General features: G+C 25.8%; 2 protein-coding genes across 2 annotated transcripts; one reads left to right on the forward strand and one right to left on the reverse strand.

Moving 5' to 3' along the window:
• Positions 1–3,977: 3,977 nt before the first annotated feature.
• Positions 3,978–9,430, reverse strand: LOC145833322 (carboxylesterase 5A-like). Its single transcript, XM_082940506.1, has 9 exons — positions 9,276–9,430; positions 7,930–8,125; positions 6,694–6,884; positions 6,398–6,561; positions 5,772–5,926; positions 5,482–5,703; positions 5,021–5,171; positions 4,684–4,933; positions 3,978–4,125 (listed from the first exon to the last, which is right to left on the reverse strand). Exons 1-9 carry the CDS (start codon positions 9,428–9,430, stop codon positions 3,978–3,980), a joined length of 1,632 nt encoding a protein of 543 aa, XP_082796632.1.
• A 4,971-nt stretch (positions 9,431–14,401) lies between these two features.
• On the forward strand, positions 14,402–17,386 carry LOC145833323 (kelch-like protein 13). Its single transcript, XM_082940507.1, has 3 exons — positions 14,402–14,479; positions 16,406–16,831; positions 17,024–17,386. Exons 1-3 carry the CDS (start codon positions 14,402–14,404, stop codon positions 17,384–17,386), a joined length of 867 nt encoding a protein of 288 aa, XP_082796633.1.
• Positions 17,387–22,587: the final 5,201 nt, after the last annotated feature.

The following is a 22,587-nucleotide window of genomic DNA, read 5'->3' on the forward strand; positions in this document are numbered from 1 at the left end:
TACTTTTGCCTTCAATAAACTGTAACTAATTTTAAACTAAATTATTCTAAACTAAATAAATTGTTTTAAAAATTACTGATGTGTTTTCCAATATAGGGAAGCAGTATAAAGCGTTTAAAGCAAATTCTTTATTGTTTTTTACTATACCATACTCGCTTATTCTAAGTATTTTTAACTGCGCTATACTTACTTTTTAAAATTTTTTGATTTAGAGAATGTGGCTTAGGCAAACATTGACTTTTTTGTCTATTATTAAAATTTTCGACTAGCTAATTTTAAGTATATATAGATTTGTTTTACATTTTTAAACAGTCAAAACCTTAAAATTTATACCAGAGCAATTGTTTTATCATGTTAAACTAAAAATCATATCTTAAATCAAACTCTAAACTAAGTTTGCTTATTTCTTCTTATTTTTTGATAATTCGAATATTTTTTTAAAAGTATTAAAGTTGGAATTACTTTGCTAAAATACCAATTTTTCTATATAGTGCGGTCCGCAAGCAATTTTTTTCAAGAATAATTAGCCCGTGAGTTACAAAAGGCTGCCGATCCCTGGTCTAGAGAAAAAGTAACTGTGTATAAAATAGAAACAATAAAAATAGATTACAAGTTATCAAAGTTTATACTAAAACAACTTTATCATAACTTATTAGAAACATAAAAATTTAATACTGGAGCTCATATAAAAAGTGTTATAAATAAAACTAAATAGTTTAATTTCCTTTTATTACTGTTAATTGATTTAGCAGTCAGAAAGTTTATCAAAGAAACTTTCTTTTAAAGAAGCGTTTATTAGATTAAAATCAGTAAAGTTTTAGTTTTTTATTAACTTATCTTAATTTCATAAATATATAAGCAAACTGGATTAAGATAAGACACATATAAATTGATTTAAGATATGATTTAATTGATTTAAATAAATTGAAAAAGAATAAATATTATATTGAATTACAAACATTACATGATACTTCAAAATATTAAAATATTATTACATAAAAAACTGCGAAATTCTAAAATAAGGTGAGAACTTAAAATAAATGTTTAAGCTAAGAAGTTTGCTCTTATCAGAGATAATTGTTTTAGCTAAAATTAAAAAAAAATTAGTGTCATTTGAACTGTACAAAGTTTTTTTTTTAATGAAACTTTACAAATAATTTAAATACTTTTAATAATAAGAATGGTCGTAGCTTACCATAAGTAAGTATTTTATTAAATAAAAGGAAGTTGATTATTCACTTACTTGTTTTTTTTTTGCTTATGCTTGCTCTGCTTAGCTAAACATTTTAACACTTATTTAGAATTTGTTATATTTCAAAATATCTTATCAAAAAAACTGTTTGAATCGAGTTTTACTTTATTGATAACTTTATGCGGTAAAATAACATATTTTTTAAACAAAAAAACCAACAAAGTTGAACTTTAATAAAGTTCAAAACTTATTTTAAAAATAAGTTACACCGTAAACAGTTTAACTAATATCGGAACTCTTTCTGAAAAAGAAAAGAATAGCGGCTACTATAGCCATTATAAAAAAAATAGGCAAATTATTTTTTGCCGCTTCGCAAACTGTTAGCTTGTTTTCAATTCTTATTTCTATTTATTATTTTCTTGCTGTCTTTTCAACTTTTTAAAGCAGGTATGTAACTTACTTAGAAAAATCAGAAAAGCTTGCAAATGAATAATAAAAACGTTTTTATTTACTGAGCAAGAAAAATTTAAATTATAACTTTAAGTTTGAAAACACACAAACAGAACCACCGCGTAAATATAAACTGCTTGCTTAGTTATATGGTTTAAGTTAGACATGTATTTATAGTAAAACATAAGTTTTAGCTGAATTAGATAAATATACTTCTCACCTGAAACTGGTCGGGTTAGCGAGGAACCGGATAAGTGAAGACCGGATATGCGTGAAAGCACTGTACTAATATTAAGAAAAAAAAGGAGTTATGCAGCAGTTCTATACAAGACGTAAAGAATTTAATATATTAAAATAAGTAACAAATTAAAATAGCTGTTTACAATACTGAAGTACTACTAAACACTAAAGTATCTGTTTATACAAAACAATCCATTTATGTAAAGTTGAAACAGTTTTATTGTATTAAAACTATCAAAAAAAGTTGCCTCTATATTCCGGAAATTAAAAAAAAATCAGCTAAGGAGCTTGGTTTTTTAAATTTTCGGCTTTTCAAAACATGTTTTGTATCGATAAAATTTATTAAACGTATTACTGTTACATGAAACAGCTATATATGAAATAGTTTAAGAAGTCTCTGTGTAGTAAAATTGTATACTAAAATTATACTCTTCCATTGTATTTTATTGCTACTTCCATCGCTAAACTATAATAATGGTAAGTTTTTTCTACTTTCATTTCCTATCTAAAAAGACAAAAACATTCAATTTAATAGTTTTGTACACAGCAAAGTTTTTATTTATACTTAAGAAAAATTAGTTGTTTAGTAAATCTTATTAGACGACAGCTTGTGAAATTTAAGGTTTCCATAAAGTGTAAGTTCAAAAAACGCAAAGTAGATAATTTAAGTAAAAAAGTTATGAACATGTTTTTTAGTAGTTTTCAAATGAATATTGATAAAAACTAGTATAAGTTAAAACTGTTTTTTTTTGTAGCCTCTCCTTTGTTTCAGCTCTTAATCTAGTAAGTTTTTTGGACACAATAAATAAATCAAAACTTAAAAGTACGCTACAAGATACTTTGGTCATCGAGCTATACACAGTGAAAGTTTTAGTAATAGTTTTACTTAATAGATTAGATATCTTAAAAATTAATCTAGTAACCAATTTTTTAGAAGCTAACATTAATCAAACATTTGTTTTTAATCAGATTTGCGTTTTAGATTTTTAGAATTAAAAAAAAACTTTATCACCAACATAAATAATGTAAAATAAGAGCATGTGTGTATGTTGTAAACTGATTAAATAAATACAGTTCATCAATACTACATTGTTTAATAGGGGCGGCTATAGAAGTTTGAAGTTTTGTAGTAAAAGTAAACTTAAGAGGATATCTGTATTAAAAATGTTGTAGTGAAAAATCAAATAGTTATTCAGAAACACCATTAAGATAACTATCAAAACCAATCTTTGAAACTTAAAATAAACTTAAATGCAAAGTTTGTATAATTATTAAGTCTAAACTTATATAAACTTAGTAAAAAGTTTAAAAGTTTTATTAGTATATGGTTTCTATGTAAAAATGGAAAAAATAAATAAATAATAACAGCGATTAAAATAAGAAAATGTTTTTATGTAATATAAAATTAACAATAAAAACTTTTTTATATCAACTAGTTTTCCTTTTACTTTTGTAGTAGTAAAACCATAAAAATTGATACCGTACATAGCCGTAAATAATGTGAAAGTTAAGTGTTTAAGCTTAACAAAATTAGTTAGGATGAAAGTTATATTATCATTTCTCTTGAATAAAAAATAAACTCATGACTTAAATATTTTACTTAAGAAAACTATCGTTTAAAAAAATGGCTTTGTAAAATAAAACAACACCGACTAATGTAAAGCCATTGATGTAACCAGGTTTTGTCTATTGTTAGTTCATTTTGTTTACTAGTTAAACGCGTTAAACAATAACGATGATTTATAGATGTAACAGAAAAAATTAGGTCATCGTTATTGTGACAACGATTTGATTTAGTTTTTGTATTTAAACGTATCGTTTATATCTTGTATTGTGAAACTATTTAACTCTTAAACACAAAATCATTTAAGTAGCTAATTAATAGTCTTTTTTATTAGCGTTAAAGTATAGGCAAATCTAATATTTTATTTAACGTACCTATAAGTTTGTTCTCTTTTCTAAAAAAAAAAGATACATAGATTTGTAAAAATATAAAGTTAGCCAAAAAAAAAACATAATACAACAACATGAAACAAAAAGTAAATGATGAATATTAAAGCAAAGCATTCATTCAATTCATAGAATTATGTAAAACTCAAGAATCTATATGTTGCATAAAAAAATGTTGTTTGTCAGCTTTTAAAGCACTAGAAACAACTATTTCTGATTTTAACTCCAAATGCGATTTGTTGTTATCATATTTTGGCCACTCAACATCAACTTTTTTGCCAATATTAGGATCTCTGTACGATTTTGTATTAAAGCCTTGACAAAAAAGTTAGTTACAAATCAGAATTTGAACTAAAATAGCTTTTCAAGTATATTTGAAAAAATTATATGTTGTAATTACTTCTTTTTCTAAAAACCTTGATTAAACAACACTTACATCAAACTACTGGGTATTTAACAATAAAAATTACATTATGTCTTATATCTTTACTTCTAGTAATATTATTAAAAGTAGTTCGTTCTCTGAAGTTTCATTTGTTTTTCTCTTTATATTTTAAACATTTTTAAAATTAATTATGATTTATCATTTCTTTTTTAAGTATGTCACATTTATAATTAAACTATAAATAGCTTGAAAGTTTATTGATAATAAAGCTAAAAATTGTATAATCTGTATATACCTGTTAATTCTAGTTTTTATGATTTATTGTATATTTGACTATAAAAGGACAACAAGTACAAGTTGGCATATTTTTAAGCTGAATTATTAAGCTTTTCTAATTAAACACTTCAAAATATGAAATTATATACTTGGAAATTTTTTTCTAAATAAAAAAAAAACATTTACTAACCCAGAGAGAGCAAAGTTTGTAAAATATCTCATAACATTTAAGCTGAAAACTTTCTCATCTTGCGTAAAAAACGCATCCGGAAAGTTGAGACCGTTTTTAATGAAAGCGGAACCAAAAACAAAGTTTAGATCGTCGCAATGATCACATGACACGAAAGACGGTTTTTTGGTAATACTTTTTCCGTTGTCAACGTTGTGACTAAAATCTGGCTTTTGCTTCATATAATACAGAAAAGTAGGAAGGCCGTGAGCTGTAAATAATGAAAGGAATGTAATTTGATTTAGTATGTCCTTCTAAGTTTTAAAATCACGTTTATAAACTACTTTTTTCAACTAACCACTGTGTATTTGTGCTGTTATCAAAGCTGGTATTACAAAAATTCCATCGGCTGAGAATTCAGTGTGCATTTCGAGATATTTAAACTGAGATTCTGAGTCTTTAAAGTATAATTGTTTGACCGATTCATAAAATTGTTTTTCATCTATTTTCTATAACGAAGCTGATTTACTCAGTGTTATACTTAAAAATTATTTAGAAAGTTTTTCTTAAAAGTTGTTTTTAAGTAATCGGACTTAAATTGTTGATGCTTAAGGAAAACTTTTTCAATTGTTTTTTAAAAGAATAATAGCTTTTAAAGCAAATACAAAAAGTAAACAAGATAACAGATGAACTTTGGGTCTATTTTCAAATAAATATTTTGTATAAGCTTTCAATGTTTAATTTGTATCATTTGACCGTAATTTTTTGTTGTCCTAAACTTTAACACACTCATTGTAACTTTTATTGCACAACATTTACCGGGTATTTCGAAAACAGCACAAACGCCAGAACGTCCTTGACGCTTTGTTCGCTGGGTCCTTCGAAAAAATCAGGAAAGTAAGGTCGAGTGAGAAGACAGCCAGCCTCGCTGTCAGTACACCCCAAAACCATTGGCACTTTCATGAACTTTCCTGCTTTCAGCAGCTTCATTGGTTCGTCTGGAATCACGTGACCGTCTACGACTGGCTGAAACTGACCGGGCTGAAATGTTTGAATTTTAATATTGAAAAGAAATACAATTTTCAACTTATTTTAAGATTTATATTTACCTCTCCAAGAGTCGAGGAATAAAGACTTTCGAGTACTGCCAAGTCACAGTTTTGTAAGTAATCAAAAATCTCTTCATCACTTTTCATTGTTGCGCTTACACCAAGCTTTTTAATCATTGCAGTTTTATTTTTATCCGGGTTAGAATCCCAAAAAACTGTTTAGTAAGTAGCGCTTTTTCTAGTTTTCAAAAACTTATTTCCAAACGATAAATTAAACTAATTCACATTTATTTAAATATGAAATAATTTTAAAATACTTTTTTAATTATGATACTGAATATACTAAAAATTCTGCATAACTAGAGTCGAAACCATCGATCAAACAAATTTACTCAGTATTGTTGTAAAGAAAACAAACATTAATAAAAAGTAAACAACCAAAAACTTTAGTAAAGTCTTATATTCATCTACTATTTATTTAGATAAGTTCAAAATTCTTGCATACCAATTATAAGTTCATAAGAACTTTTTTCTAATGCCGCGTGTGTTTATAAAAATATTGGAGTGATTTATAAATTTATAAAATATAAAGCTGAGAAAAATAAAAACAATAACTTTACTGTTTAAACGTTTTTGTTCTTTGGAACTTTTTATATATATTTTTAAATTTTTCTAAAGCAACTAACAAGGTGAAATAGCCACGCCACTTTGCAATATAACTTTGTGAAACAGTCCTTCAGACAGTGGTGACAGCATCAATAAGTTTGTCATCCCTGATCCAGAACTTTCACCGAATAGTGTCACATTATCAGGATTTCCGCCAAAGTTAAAAATTTCTTCTTTAACCCATCTGAAATAAACTGTTTTAAACAGAAACTTACCGTTTATAAATTGACATTAAAAGTACTATTTTTATATATAGTTTTGGTTAATCTTTTTAAGAAGAACATCTACGTATTAGAAAAACATCTTTTAAAATTACTTTAGTCCCAACTGTGCATCTAAAAGCCCCATATTTCCTTTACAAGCTTCCCCGAGGTACAGAAAACCCAAGGTGTTTACTCTGAAGTTGAGTACCACCGTCACAACCTGATTAATACCTGATAAACTTGTACCATCTACTCTTCCACATGTGTTACGTTGGTAACCACCTCCAGTTAGCCAAACCATAACCTGTCAACAATGTTTCTCGTAAAAAAGTATAAAAAATTATATAAAAACACCAATGTTGAGTTAAAGTTTCATATAGTGTTCTGTTATGTTTTTCTAAACATTTTGGAGTTTTTTAAGCCGTTTTAAAGGGAAAAAAACAGAATTTATCTAGTTCATATTTGAAACATCGATTTTTTGAATTAAAGGTTTATGTAAGAAGCTTGAAAATACACTTTTTCAACTGCTTTTAATACTTTAAATAAAGACTAAAAGTTTTAGCACCCCAGTTTAAATAAACACTCAGTATAACTTCCAGTATTTTTAGTTTAAAAGTTTCCACTATACAAAGCTTGAACATTTTAGTTTATTTATACTACTTTTAAATAACTATAATCTTATCTTATAAACACAATTATTAATCTAACATTTAAAACTTTTAATCGTAAAGAGAAGTTGAACTTTACGATCAAAATTTAAATTATAAAATCTAGAAAAGTATCAAAAAAAAGTCTAAGTCTAATAGATTTAGCATTTACTGTTAAAATGGTTTTATAAAGTATAGCTGATAAATTTCAAAACTAAAAAAGTAGCAAAAGCAATTTCTAAACATTTTTATCTTTATGACTGACATTTTAGACTAACATTAGATACTTTGATAGAAAAATGTTAGTCAATAAATTCGTTTTTTACGTTCCAAATAGATACAGTAGACTTTTTCGACATATATCTATAGTAATTGGTGCCTTTAATTTTTTTCGTATTACGTTTTATCTATAACTAAGTAATAAAATTTTTAGTATAATAAACTAACACATGCAATTGTTTTTGTAAATGTATTATTTGTTGTAGACATAAATGTTTTGAAAATCTATTTTTACAATTAGTATGCGAAATTCAATTTATAACAACCAATTAAAGGATTATAGCCAAATTTTTTACTCAATAAAATTTATTTTAAATTGATAATTTATAAATAAATTTCGTAGCTTTTTAAGTTTTTTTGTTTCTAAAACTAGAGAAAAACTGATTTACTGATGATATAATTCAGGCTTGAACAGTTGCTTACTGGCAGTTTTGCATTTTTGTCACAAGAAGGGGTGAAGACACTCAGGCGGAGACAGTCTTCACTTGATGCCGCCCTCTTGTGCTGCATGCTGACATTGTACGGCAGAATGTTGTCGTGATTCTCAGTTGCCTTGTAATTCTGCGGACAGTTGACCAACGTCGTGGTGGCCTCAAACACTCCTTCCCAGCATTCCGCTCTTTCAAAATAGTTTCAAACATAATTAGTTCCGATAAAAGTTTGCCTTAAACAACTTTTGTAGATTTTACAATACTTTTCATACTCAAAGTAAAAATTTTGTTCAAAGTTGAGACTTTTAATCATCGAGTAAAACTTAATTGCATGCAGTTTTTATCTTTTTAAAATCAATAAAAAGTAAACAAGCCTTGAAAATATTTTGAGAACTATGTTAAACTAAGTCATTTTGAAAACTTTTAACATAACTCTTATTAATTTAGAAACTGATTTTTATCAGGAACATTAATACAGAAAATTTAAAATCTATTGCAGCTTTTAGTTTACGTATTAAAAAAAAAAGAATAAAAATATTTACGACACTATAATCAAGTATAAAATAGTCGAAATATTATAATAATACCAATGTAAGACTTATTCTTGTATACCTTGTATCTACTTTTACACGGTAATTATAACTACAACAATCAAATTCTTTAATATTTAATTTAAGGTCTCTAAGGAAATCAACTGTAAAACCACTTTTAAACGAAAAAAATAAGAATGTACCCAGATGTTCACTAAGTAACAAATACAATGATACAAAAATCATTAGCAGATATGGTTCACATTAACTCAGAATTTCAAAATTTTTAATATCATGAACCCTTTTTTACCTTATTTCTCGAGTATTTAAAACCTAAAAAAATAAGTAAATTGTTATATAAATTACTTTATTTTTTTGTAGCGCTTCACATACAAAATACTAACAACTTCATTGTTTTGTTTATTTTTAATAACTGAAAGCAACAATTCTTTAAGCTAAGTTTTAGTTTCATAACTAGTCAATAAGTTATAAATGTAGAATCAAATTACAATAGATATATCTTGGCATAAAAAAAACTTGAAGTTCAATTTTGTGACAAAAAAGAAACATATTTAAACTTTACAGACTTACCTAAAATTTATTACATCAAACAAAATTAAAAAAAAAAAAAACTCAAGCTAATATTGTTGCACAAGTAAAATTTTTAGATATTAAACAGTTTGCTAGATTTTTGTTGCACTGAAAAACTTTTAGAGAAAAAGTCATTATAACTTAAAGAAATTTTGAAACATGCTAACTATGCTATTATATACAACTTTGTAACTGAAAATATTTTGTACAAAATTACTTTTCTGGTGGCTTAAATCTTCTTTTTTTAATAGGTGCTTTGCCATATGGAATAGACAAAAAGTTAAAAACATTGGATGAGTTTTCTAACGTTGGCTTGGACACAAATCCTTGAACTTTTCCTTTCGATGTACTGATAATGGGACATGAAGTCATTTTTCAACAATATTATTAAATAGCTTGTTGTCTAAATAAAAACTTAAGATAAACCAAATTTGAATATATATTAAGAAATCTAAGTTTTATGCCTACAAATAACTACGCTTAAATTGTAAAACTAATTAATACAACATTTTTAAAAAACATTTAAATTGTAAAATAGTTTTTACATATTTTTACTCTTTACCTACAAATAAAACTTTTGGTTGATTTATTTAGTTTAATGATACATTAACATAAAAAAAGCTGAACTGTAAGCGTAATTAAGTCTGTTTTGTCCTTAACATCACTTAAATAAACTGCAATGTTAATCATTGAAAATTTAAAACATCCAGATTTTAAAAATTATACGAGCAAACATGCAATGATCAAACAATGAGCTAAACAATCAATAAAGTCAACAAAATAAACTCGCAAGAAACTATAGCTATTTCTTTGATAAAAAGTATATTTAAGATAAAATAATCTTATTTACAAAAGTTTTACTTTTAAAATAGAAAGAAATTGTTTGAGCAGTAAAACAATTGTAGTCTATACAAACCTTTTAAATAATCAGTATGTAAATAAGACTATTTAAATACTGCTTTTTTTGGTTTTCCTACAATGAGGCAAATACTTTGAATTATATGTGGAATAAAAAATATTACTTTAATTCTCAATAAATACCTAAAAATTTATCAAACAAGTTATGTGATGGTCTGACATAATCTATTTATAATAGTCATTTTTAAATACTTAAAACATTGTTTGAAATTGGTAATAACTAACTATCCTAATATAGGAAGATAAATTTAGGGTTCTAATATATTTATATATATATATATACTTGAACATATAACATACACTATAACATAACATACATCTTTACAATTGGAATAATTACTGGTAGTTAGATGAAATACTCGGTTAAGTTTAAGATAAGCTTACAGAATTTAATTATTGTTTTTGTTTTCCTGATAATATTATCCAACCCTCCACAAATTAGTTACTCATATTTTTAATGATATCAAAAAAAGTCATTTATAAAATCTAAAATAACTGAAGAAGATAAGCTATGCGTAATAAAGCATTAAAAGTTTTTGTAGTAGTAAACATTTGTTAAAAATTAAAAAGAAACTTGAGTTTTAGAACTATTTTGAACAACATCTATGGTATTATGGTTAAGATTTATTTTAATGTTATACGTTTAAAGTAAATAATGAAACAGTTAGTCCAAATTAAAATAAAACTTACTTGTAAAGTTAAACTCGAGAAGAAGTTTTTTTTTACAGGGCAACTTTTGTTTTCATTAAAAAAATAAAGTATCAAAAATGGTTCCATTCTTTACTAGTAGTTTTTAGTGGAAAAGTTATTGTTATACAGATTTTTACGATTATAATTATTTACTACAAGTGTTATTTAATGTTTAAATATTTGCATTTCTAGTTAGTACTATTTTAGTAACTTACAATTTTTGTAATTCATTTACCGAGAAAACCGTTTGAATATTGTTTGAAAAAAAATGTTGTAACATACATTTAAAAAAACATTTTTCAAAAGTATTTCCCTCAAAAAAAGCTTTATAATAAAGAACTAAATTAAAAAAAATTAAAATCTTTAAAATATTGGTTAAATTAATGAGCTTAAACAAGCCATTCAAAATCATGGTTTTTAAACGGTTTACTTTAAAAACAAACTTTTAATCAATATTATTACTAAAAAAGCAAAAAGTATTTTGTTTCACTTCAAAAAAGTTTATTTATAAAAATAAATTAAAGTGAAATCTAGATAAAAATATTTTGAGAAACAAGTAATAAAGCTAATTCAATACTACGTTTAAGCTTTGAATACTTTAAACAGTATTTATGTTGTTTATAGAAATTTAGTAAAAAGTAATTTTTTTTTATGAAAAAGTTATAAAAAATGTATAAGAAAGCAACTTAAAAAAAAATAAAAAATAAAACTTTTTTTTTTACAAAATTTCAAAGGGTTCTTGTTATAATTCGAGATTACAAATAAAATTATGAAAAGTGTAAGAACTTTTTTCAAAAAGATGGTAATTGCTTATCGTTTAACGGAATATTTTTATAAAACTTTAGGTTTAGAAAATTGATAGTTATCTAACTCTACGTTAAATATTACCCACTAATAATAAATGAAAATATCAAAAAACTTAAATTTATCAAAGTACGAATTTTAGTTAGCGCTTTTGGTTAATTACAAATATTTTGTTTAAAATACAATAAAATTGAGTTTGTTGTAAATTTTCTGTAGTACACAGCTTAATAAAAAAAGCGTAATCTAGTATGAGTAACTTTAACTTCTAATATTAAATGCAATGAAAATACATTAAAACAAAATTTTACTTAAAATTTTACAGCAAACAATATTGCAGAATTTTTTAAACTTCAATGTAAAAAAAAGTTTATGTAGACTTCAAAAACTGATATTTAGCTTTTTCAAAAATAACATTAATTACAACCGATCACCGAAATGTTCCTTCGTACGCCAAGTCTTTGGATTATATATTTTAAGCGCTTTTTATGTTTTTCAATAAACAATACTACAACTCCTGTTTTTTTAATTCTGATTGCAAACTTTAAACATACTTTGACATTAACAAAATGATACAGAAACTTATGTTTATATAATAATATCACAAGTAGTTTTAAACAATGTCAACAATAACAGTTGTTTTGTGCATTGATTGAATGATTAGTGAGCTACAGATTTATTAACTTTAAACAAACTAGTGAAGAAAGTATTTTGCTATCTTACTTTAAGTGCTTTTAGTTTTTATTAGACATTGTAGACTTTCAAAATGGTTAATATTACTTCTTTCAATAGTGTTTTTAGTAAAACTTTAATACATATTATTAAGCTTTTAATACAAACTAAAAGTTTTTTTTAAATTTAGACTCAAAGGTAAAGACTTTTTTTTCGAAAAATAATATGCACAAAAAATAAATTAAAACTCTTAATTCATAAGGCCTGTGGAAGTTTTTAAACTAATTATTTTTTAAATTCAATTATTCTAATTAAATTTTAAATATTACAAATATACAAACATTAGTTAGAAGAACGACTAAAAAATATTAATAAATGTTGTTTATACTATTAATAGTCATATATCTTCATAATAAAGACTTTCAACTAAATTTATAAACTTTAAGTATAGAACTGATACATTTATAAAAGTTAATTTAATAATTGTTAAAGTCCTTCTTTAATAAATAATAGTATTAAGAGAAAGTAGCTAATTTGAATAAAGTTTTTTTGTTTAGACTGTTATAGTTTGTTGTTATTATTTATTTTTAATGAGTACTTATTAGATTCTACTAACGATTGTTTAACTTAAACTAAATGTTGTAGCTTACATCACAAAACAAATCTTTTGAATATAATTTCTATAATCATAAAAAATTATACCACTGACCACTTTAAAAACTATTTTGCAATTTTGTTTACCTTTTGTTTTTTTCTTATATTTAGATTTTGTGACAATAAATAAATTTTTAATCACAAAAAATGTTGTGTACACAATTTATAAATTTAAAGATATTTATTAAATCAAAAAATTTTCTTCTTAATTTTATACACTTTAGGCAAAGTTTAGTAATAAAAATTTCAATTTAGGTATATAACAAGGACTAAATAATAAACTTGTAAATTTTCTTGTTGATAAGTGATCATATTTGAGTGTTGAATTCAGGCTTAATACTCACACATACTGTAATTGGTACATATACTGGTAACTAAAAGGTTTAAAAGTTTTTGGTAAGATATTACTGATTAAATTTTGTTGGCTTATTTTAGTCTTTCTATTATATATCTTTCTTATATATATATATATGTATATGCGTATATAAAAATCGTACAATTAGATTAATCACCTTCCACAGAGCCCTTTGTTGAAGAACTTTTAAATAGTTTATTGCAAAAATTCGAATATAAAATGAACAGTACATATGTTTAATATAATCAATAAAATTGTTTTTAATCTCAGTTTTAGTTCGAATTGAATTGCACTTTGTTGAAAATTAGAACAAAGTTATACAAAAAAACAAAAAACACGTAACTATGGAATTTTGTAGAGGACAAATTTTTAGTATATATATACATATATTCGAAGGCCTTTCAATATTGTATTCAAGAGTAATTCGGTGTTAATTATTTAATGTTCTGTAGAGTTAGGTTAAATTTTGTGATTACAAAACACTTAACCCATTTTTTAGAATTAAAGTTTAGTTTTACTTTTTTTTTGGCTAAATATAAATTCTGTGTCTACCAACTTTTGGAAGAAATAATCTGGTTTACCTTATGTTTTCGTATAATCTGTAGATATCATTCTCTGTTGTCATGTCATGAATAAAAAAATGAACATAAAATTGCGTATTAAAAGTTTTGTAAATTGTGGTTTTCAAACTAAATTTAAGAAGCGCTTAAATTTATACATAAATTAAATAAGAGTTAAAAGCTTATCAGTTATGAAAAGTGTCTTTAATATTATAAAGCTTTATGTTTTTTAGAAATATTTATGACATTGCACTTAGTATTAAAAAAATTTTATCGCAAAATTCAGACAGTAATGAGTTTTATCGCCAAACGGTTTATCAAACTGTGATTCTTCTTTTTGATTTAGAACTACAAAGAGATATCTAAACTAAAAGAAGAATTACAGTTTGAAAATCCTTTAGCGGTGAAACTCCGTAGCTGTAGGAATTTTTGATAAATGTTTTAAAAAACACAAATTTTCATCTTAAATTGATTTTATTTTGTTAACTCTGTTTTAACCACATACTTAACTTCATTTATTATTGCCACAATATAAAGTACTTATTAGTATTTTAACTAACAGTTAATAACTACTGAAAAAGTAGTTTTTGTTTTTAGACTGTTATGCACGTTTTCATAATACTATTTGATTAAAAGCAACCGAGTTAACCAACTTTAAACTTGTTTATTTTTATAGCTCGAACAATTGTTACAATGATAAAGAACCCATTGAAACACAAGCAAGAAAGAGGTAGTCAAAAATCAAGCGATGCGATAAGAAGAAAGCTTGAAGTAGGTCGTGAAAGTTCACTCACTAGCAGTTTGAAGTTTCTTAACTGTTGCAAAAAAAGTTTTTGATCAATGAATTTACATCAGTCACTAATGTGTACATATAACATAATCCTAGTGCTGTGTGATCTCATAACTTTCTGATTGAATAGTAAAAAGCTTTTTAAGATAGTGTTAAAGCTTATTTAATTTTTACAACTTTTTAACTTTCTTTTGTTTAAACTTATTTATTTTAATTTTCAATTTATGGGTGCACCCCGTGAAGACCACTGCTTTAATGGTTTTTACCAGTTCTTACGGTAATTTTAGAACTGCATGGTGAAATATATACCATTAACTTTTCTCACACTTTTTGTCATCTTCTTTTGATTCTACATTTTTAGACACATAGTAGTATTTAAAAGAACAAATTATAATGCAAATTTAAGCCTTTTAATACCTCACCACAAAATCAAGAAGTAAAACTTAGAGTTATGATAAAGTTTACTAATATTTTAAACTTAGATACCTTCTGTATAGCAAACTTTAAGAACATTTTACTTTGAAAAAACAAGTAAGTTATTTTATTAATACCATTTCAAAACATTCTTAGCTATTTAAAGGCTTTATCTGCTTTGCTTAGTAAATAGAAATAATTATAGATTAGTGTAAAAGTATTGCCTCCTTTACAAAGTTTACTGAACAACAAAAAAGCGCTCAAAACAATTTGTCTTAGGACCTGATGCACGAAAAAACCTTTCGGTTATCGATTTGTACACCACTTTGATACAGTTTAACGTCTTGTCCAGGACAATGTCCTAATTGTCCTGGACAAGACGTTAAACTGTTTCCAAGTGGAGTACGAATCGATAACCGCTTATACACTGATTATTTTGCACGGAAAAATACTTTGGCACTTCTTGTACTTTTGAATGGGTGACATTTTTTTCTCATGCAGTTCACTTTTGCAAACGTCGTCAGTTATCGTGTTGTGTTATCTATCACCACTTTTGCACAAATGACAATTTTAATTCTGCTCAAAATTTTCTAATTTTATTATCTTAGCATAAATTTGGTTTTCAAGTAATTGATTAAATTTTTATAGTTACTTTTAGCTTAATGTGTCCACGTTTGAAAATAGTAAAACTGATGCAAATAAAAAACTGTAAAAAAACTTTGCTAATCAGTAATACTTATAAATATATAAACTAAATCAAATGACTTGTGAAATAATGATGCTAAACTGTTCTCAATAAAAATAATTATTACGACTATCTCTAAAGAAACTTATTTACACATTACATAACTTATAAATGTAAAAGTAGATTATTAAATCCAAAAATTTCAAAAGTTAAATATATGTTATCACTTTTGGTCTACAATGTTATATAGGATAGTTGTTTTAAACTTTTTACCTGAAAATAATCTGTCGATATTCAATTATTTACACCACATAAAACTAGGCTAATTTAAAAATCACAATATCTAATTTAAATGTAAACACTAACACTTTTTTTGCTTGAAAGTAAAGCTACATATAACAAACATGAATTTAGAAAAAAAATTGTCGTTATATCAATTTTTTAGTTAAATAAACTGTTATTAAGTCTTAAAAAATATACATTACTGTACAATTTAACTTTTTGGCATTGATAAATTAATACTAACAAAAGTCGTTATATATTATAACTTAAACAAAAACTCTGTATCTGTTTGTCAAAAATTTTAAAAACAATATACTTGATGAAAAACCAATACTTAATTTTACTTTCAGGAAACAGATCAGACAATTTCGAATTAATTTCACCAATGAAGAATACAAAGCTCTTCATACGCGAGAGTTTACCGAGGAAAACAAATGCCACGATTGAAAGCAAAATGAATATGAAAAACATTATGGCTGTTTACAAGCTCACCAAAGTTTTCCAACTACCAACTTTGGATTAACAGCCTTTGAGTTACATCGAGAGTTGCTTCACGGTGTTAGTGGACACTAAAGATTTCTTAGAGTTGGACTATGAAACTGTCTCAATAGTACTTGGAAGTTCTGAACTGCATGTTACTTCAGAGCTTGAAGTGCTAAGAGCTGCCCGTTTATGGTTGACCTACAAGTTTTTTGAATGTAAGAAGTACGGTAAATACTTATTAGCTAAAGTTCGCTTTGAGTTAATGTCAGATCATTCTTTAAGAAGCATTCTAAGCGGTTCTTTGTCGATTTCTAAAATTGAAGATTGTGTTTTGATGGTGAAGAGAGCGTTGGAAAACAAAAAAAAGTCTGTAGATTTGAGACCTGGCTTATATAAGAAGCATAGGTTTTGTAGCCACGGTAATTTTAATTTGCTAGTTTCCGGTGGTTATAAAAGTGGAAAGATAAAGGTAATTAAAAATGTCAACGAAATTAGTGGGCGTAGCTTAAGAAGTGTAAAAGCTTTATCTCCGATGAAAGAAGGGCGAAAGTACTCTAAAGCAGTCTGAATTAAAGATGAAACTTACGTGTTTTCCCTGATATGACTGCATTTCGTTATTTGGATTAATAGGACTACGTGGTTGTGGTGATAATAACAAAAGGTATATAACGTCCGTCGAGAGACTATAGTTTCTGTTGAAACTAAAACTTGGGAGAAAGTGTCCGAGATGCGCGATGAACGTGAACATTACTGCATCTGTTCTTTCATGGATATGGTCTTCATAATCGGCGGCTGTTACAGCGACTTCACTCCGGCCGTTTCCTGCTTAGAGTTCAGCACGAAAAGCCACGTGTGGAGAAAAGTCGCCCGGACGAACGGAGACAGGAGCTACAGAGCCGCGGCGACGGTCTACCAAGGGAAGATTGTAGTTTGCGGTGGGAGGAACCGCGACACCGGAAACGGGTTGAGAACCGCAGAGTGCTTCGACGTAGGATCTTCCGATGCAGAGCATGATAGGGAGTAAATGGGGGCATAGCGTGGTCGTTGCCAAAGACAAAATCTTTGTCGTCGGGACCAGGGACTGTGAGGTTTTCGACGCCGGAAGGTTTGTTTCTCTCAAGTCGCCCCAATTACGCCTTAGAAATATGAGCGAAACAGTTTCGATCGGAGCCAAAATTTACGTCTTTTTTAAATACAATGACGAAGTCGCTTGTTATGATGTGGACCGAAATGAATGGTCTTGCAAATGTTTGAAGCTTAAAAGAGAATGATTTTCCACAGCGAAAGTTCCATGGTTTTAACGAGTTGTTCAATAAAAATGTTAAGTTATCAATGATTGTTATGGAAACGATTTTTCTTAGTTTACATGGTATAAGTTTTATTCGTAATTATAGAATACGTTTAGTTTATGGACAAGATTTTATAAGTTCTTTTTTAAAAGCCTTAGATTAACTATTTTAGTTCTTCTTTTGTTAAATAAACTTTAAGTCTCAAAATGATACAAAAATAGTTTGAATTACTTTTTGATTCTATATTAAAGTCATTCTAAGTACTTGATTTTTTTTAATATGTTGTAGAGTGTTAGAAATGTGAAAGGTAATATAAAAGTTTGTTGGAAAATAAATTTGAATAAAAATTGTTATTGGCATTTTGTTAATAAAAGAAAAATTATAATGAAACGGTAGATCTTTAATTTAATCAAATATAACTAACTTAAAATATGCCAAATCTAAATTTCAAACAATATAGTTTTATATAAACTTTAAGCTTTTGGTACAGATGAAAATAAAACGGTTATATAAACATGGCAAAAAATATAATTAAACTGTTTAAATTAAGTTTTTTTTTCAATGTATAGCATGCATTATATATATTTTTAGTAATTTTACATCGTGAATAATGTTTATATACTACACACTTAACTGACGTTGATAAACTTTTAAAAATGTTATACACTTTTGGTTAGTGTTGGACTAATACAACTATTTATGATAACCTTATGTTTCCTAATGATGACGAAACCAGGTCACATAATATTATATGTTAACTGTTTTCGACTGTCGAGGGGCTCAGAGTCTTAACTTCAGACTAGTGCTTTTTGAATAATGGCGAAAAAGCATCTTACCTTTGCTGAAGATAGCTGAAAAGCAGGTACTAGTTGGCTAAATTAAAAAACATCGTATACTAGTTGTAAGTTTGCACAATATTAAAATATTTTTAAAATTTCTAGTAACTGTTTAAAATTTCTTTTTTACTGCAAAAAGCAATCTTTTATTGATTCAACGTGTTTTTCTAGTATTATTTGCTGTTTTGCAATTACCGAAATTTTAAATTCGAGTTAGAATAAATGTAGCTTAATTTAATGTACTTCAAGTTTGTTATATATAACTTATTGAACAACTTATAAATCTCGTTTAGTAGATATTTACAGTATAAACAACTTTTTGTAAACTATTTTGTAATATTTTTTTTTATAAGCTGTTAAAAACTTAAAAATAAGTTCATATTATTAATTTAACTTCAATTTAATTTTATATTTTACATCTTAAAATTATTAAATAAAATACATTAAGGTGATAACACCTAAAAACCCAATCAAGTGAAGCCCGTGGTTATACTTATTTGTAGGCAAACATTTTATTAGACTAATGGCGTTTAATGTTTAAATAACTTATTATAGACAAATTTTATACCTTTAATATTTATGATCCTTTGTTTAGAATAGATATGAGTTTTCAAAAACCTTATATATAAATAAATATTTTACAATACTTTTACAGGCGTTTTTCAATTCATTTTGTTATCAAAATTTTTTTTTCTATGTGATTAAGCTTCTTTTTAACTGATTAAGTGCTGTATTTACTGATGCTATTTTTTATGTCGCCTTCATAATATTTTCTAAAACTCATAAGCAGTAGATTTAATATTTATTTATTCTAAAACAATGTGCAGACCTCAAAAATAAATTTTCCTTAAGTTTGCTATTATGAACTTTTAAAATTCATGGGTTAAAAAAATGTATATTAAAACTTTCTTAATTTTATTTTATCTAAACAAATTTTTCGGAGTTCTAAAATATCTAAGCTTGATGTAAAAGAACAAAACAATAATTGAAATACTTTAATAAAGTTGAACTTAACGTTTAGGCAAGTTTGTAACTAATAAAAAAACTATTTTAACCGTTCTATGATTTTGGTAATTAATAAAAAAAAATATTTAAGATATAGCCAATGTGACGATGACTTTAATTTAACTTAAAACAAGGGGCGCCATCAGTAGAAACTTATAATATAAATTATAGAAGTTTCGTACTAAGTTTTCTCACACAAATTTGTGTTTTTAAGACAAAAATTGCATGTTATAGTTAATTTACAATTTGAACTTATAGTGAAATGAAAACATACATCTGTTTTAAAAAACGTGCACTTTAAAAGACAGTTCGAACCATTTTGGAAAAGTTGTTCAATAGATAAAGTAATACTGTCATTTTTCCATTTATTCGATAACGATTTAAGTCACTTGATAACTTATTTTTATTTTATGAAACTTGCTGAAAAGTATTTTTTGCTTAAGTCAACTGATTCTACACTAACTAAATAAAGTTTAGCATTTGTACGTCATAATGTTAAGTACTCTGTTTCGTTTAAAAAATGGTAGACAAAGTTAGTAATCTATTATTAACTATCTAGTTAAGTAGTAAAGTATGATATTGCAACTTATTTCTTAACTGAACATTTAAAAGTTCTTAACTTATGTACATATGAGAAGATAAATAATATTTAACTAAACAGATGTTTTACTCCTATAGTAATTTCTTCTATTTGAATAAGATTTAATTAACAAATAAATATCTTTTATAGATCAGTATAGGGTGAAACATTTTATTGTTTTAGATAATCTGTAAAGTATAATCTTTGACTAAAGTTTTACAGTTTTACCTTTCCACTTCGTTGAAGAATACTAGCTTTAACACACATGTTTAAAATAAACTTACATTTAAATATATAATCAGAAATTAATTTGCTATGTATTACAAAAGAATATTGATAAAAATTTTTAAATGTAAACATAAAAAAAAAACCGTCAGCAAGTTGATATGGAGATAATTAACGAAAAAACAACATCGAAGGAAATTAAAGATGAAAGTTTTCGAACGCCAAGTTTGTTTCAAGACAATAAAGTTTACTGCAGTGATGAAAGTAACAATGGACAATTAAATTCGTCAAGTTTTAAAAATCCAGATTTGCAACTTACTACATTGTACCCTAGCTGTGCAAACAATCCTGTATATGACAATGTACAACAAAGTTATGGTCAAAATCAAGTAAACGGATCACAACCAATTTATGGACAACCAACTTATGGACAACCACCTATGTATTCGCAACAGTCACCTATCTATGGACAGCAGCAAGGATACCAAATTGGACCTTATGGTTAGCAGTAAATATTTAATGAATATAATAATGTTATAGACTTTAAGATTTAAGGCTCCTTTTTTGTATATCATCTACATTAGTTTCTTTTTACAAATTACAACGTTTTATTTTCAGCATGTAGAACGTCGTTTATTTAGTTTTTATTAATACTTTTTTTTAAGATAATAACTTGATATACAAATACTTTTAACTATTAAAATAAATCTTGAAATGACAAAGATAGTAAACAACTTTGTTTAGGCTTTTAGTAAATAAGTTCAAATGTTTTAGTTTTCTAATGCAGTGGTCTTCACTGTAATTTATATCTGTGCACACTAAAATAGCATTAAAAAATCGTTGCATCCATTTTTTTTTCTCTTCAACATAAACTCCAAAATATCTAGTGTGAATTTCAAAATTAATTTCGTGCCAATTAGTGTGCATGGGTGCAACCGTGAAGACCACTGTTGCTATGAACTAATATATTTGAATTTTAAAGTAAAACAACTACTGTGCTCAAAATAATGTTAATAACTTAGATGTCAAAAGTAATTTAAAAGAAAACAAATTTATTTGTATGTTATAACTCATTAAAAATTTTCATATAGTTTTTTGATGACTTCCTAATCTTAAAAATTAGTGCAAATATTTTCATACAAACTTTTTTAGAGTTTTTTGTTCTAAAGCTTTACAAAACTTAAAACAGACTACAAAACTTTTGACAACACTGATTATAGTTCTTAATCAAAACATACTCACAGTTTATACTTAAAGTTCAACATACCATATTATTCATTATATTTGTTGTATATTCATCATAATTTTTATGTTTACTAAGTTTTCAATGTAGCTTATTTATTTAGATGGTGGTTACCAAAGCTTTGAAAAATACGGGTTAGGTTGTTAATCAATACTTTTGTAAATAACTAGTTAAGAATGGTAAAAAGTTTCTAAATCGTAAATAAAATAATTATATCAAGCAACAAATTTAAATATAAATTTCCTTTGACAAATTTACACGTTTATAAAAGAACGATCTAGACATTTTTTTTTCTGTGAGTGCTTATTATTTTTTTTTACTTATAATTTATTTGACGATTCTATTTCTAAATACAGAACTGAAACTTAAATAGTTATTTATCTGGGTAACATATTTTTGTACTTAGTAGTATTGTTTAACCTTATTTTTGGTTTAACCTATGGTACAGCGAAGTTTTCAGAGACCCAAGTGTTAGAAGAAAGTTCATACAGAAAGTATATGCATTGCTGAGTGTTCAATTGCTGTTTACCTTTTCTATTGTTAGCGTTTTTGTTTTCAGGTAAAATAACATAACATGACGATTTAAAAATAAACATATAAAACTTTTTTTTTTACCACAGCGAAGGTGCAAAACTGTGGGTACAAAAAAATCCTTGGACAGTTTATCTGGCATTGTAAGCTTATTATTCTTAATTTACTATTTTACTTTAAAATATTTTTCAGTTTGTTATATAGATTAATAGACTTAAACTTAAATGTTTAAATTAAAAAAGTGCTCTTCAAGTCTTCATACTAAATGATTGTAACAGACTTATTAACTTTGGATGTATTATTGCACTTGCTTGTTGTGGGGAAATTCGAAAAAAGTATCCTCAAAATTTAGCCTTACTTTCACTATACGTAAGAACAGTTTTGTTTTTTAAAGTATACTACTAGTGTCTAAAAACGTTTTTTAACTAGCTAAAAATTTAATCCATTTTGTGGTCTATTTAAAACACATAGCTTAATACAAAATATATTTAGTTTTTTAAACAGATAAAATATATT

This window comes from Thalia democratica, chromosome 4, assembly GCF_965202585.1.
Source record: "Thalia democratica chromosome 4, ktThaDemo2.hap1.1, whole genome shotgun sequence".
Taxonomy (NCBI): Eukaryota; Metazoa; Chordata; class Thaliacea; order Salpida; family Salpidae; genus Thalia; species Thalia democratica.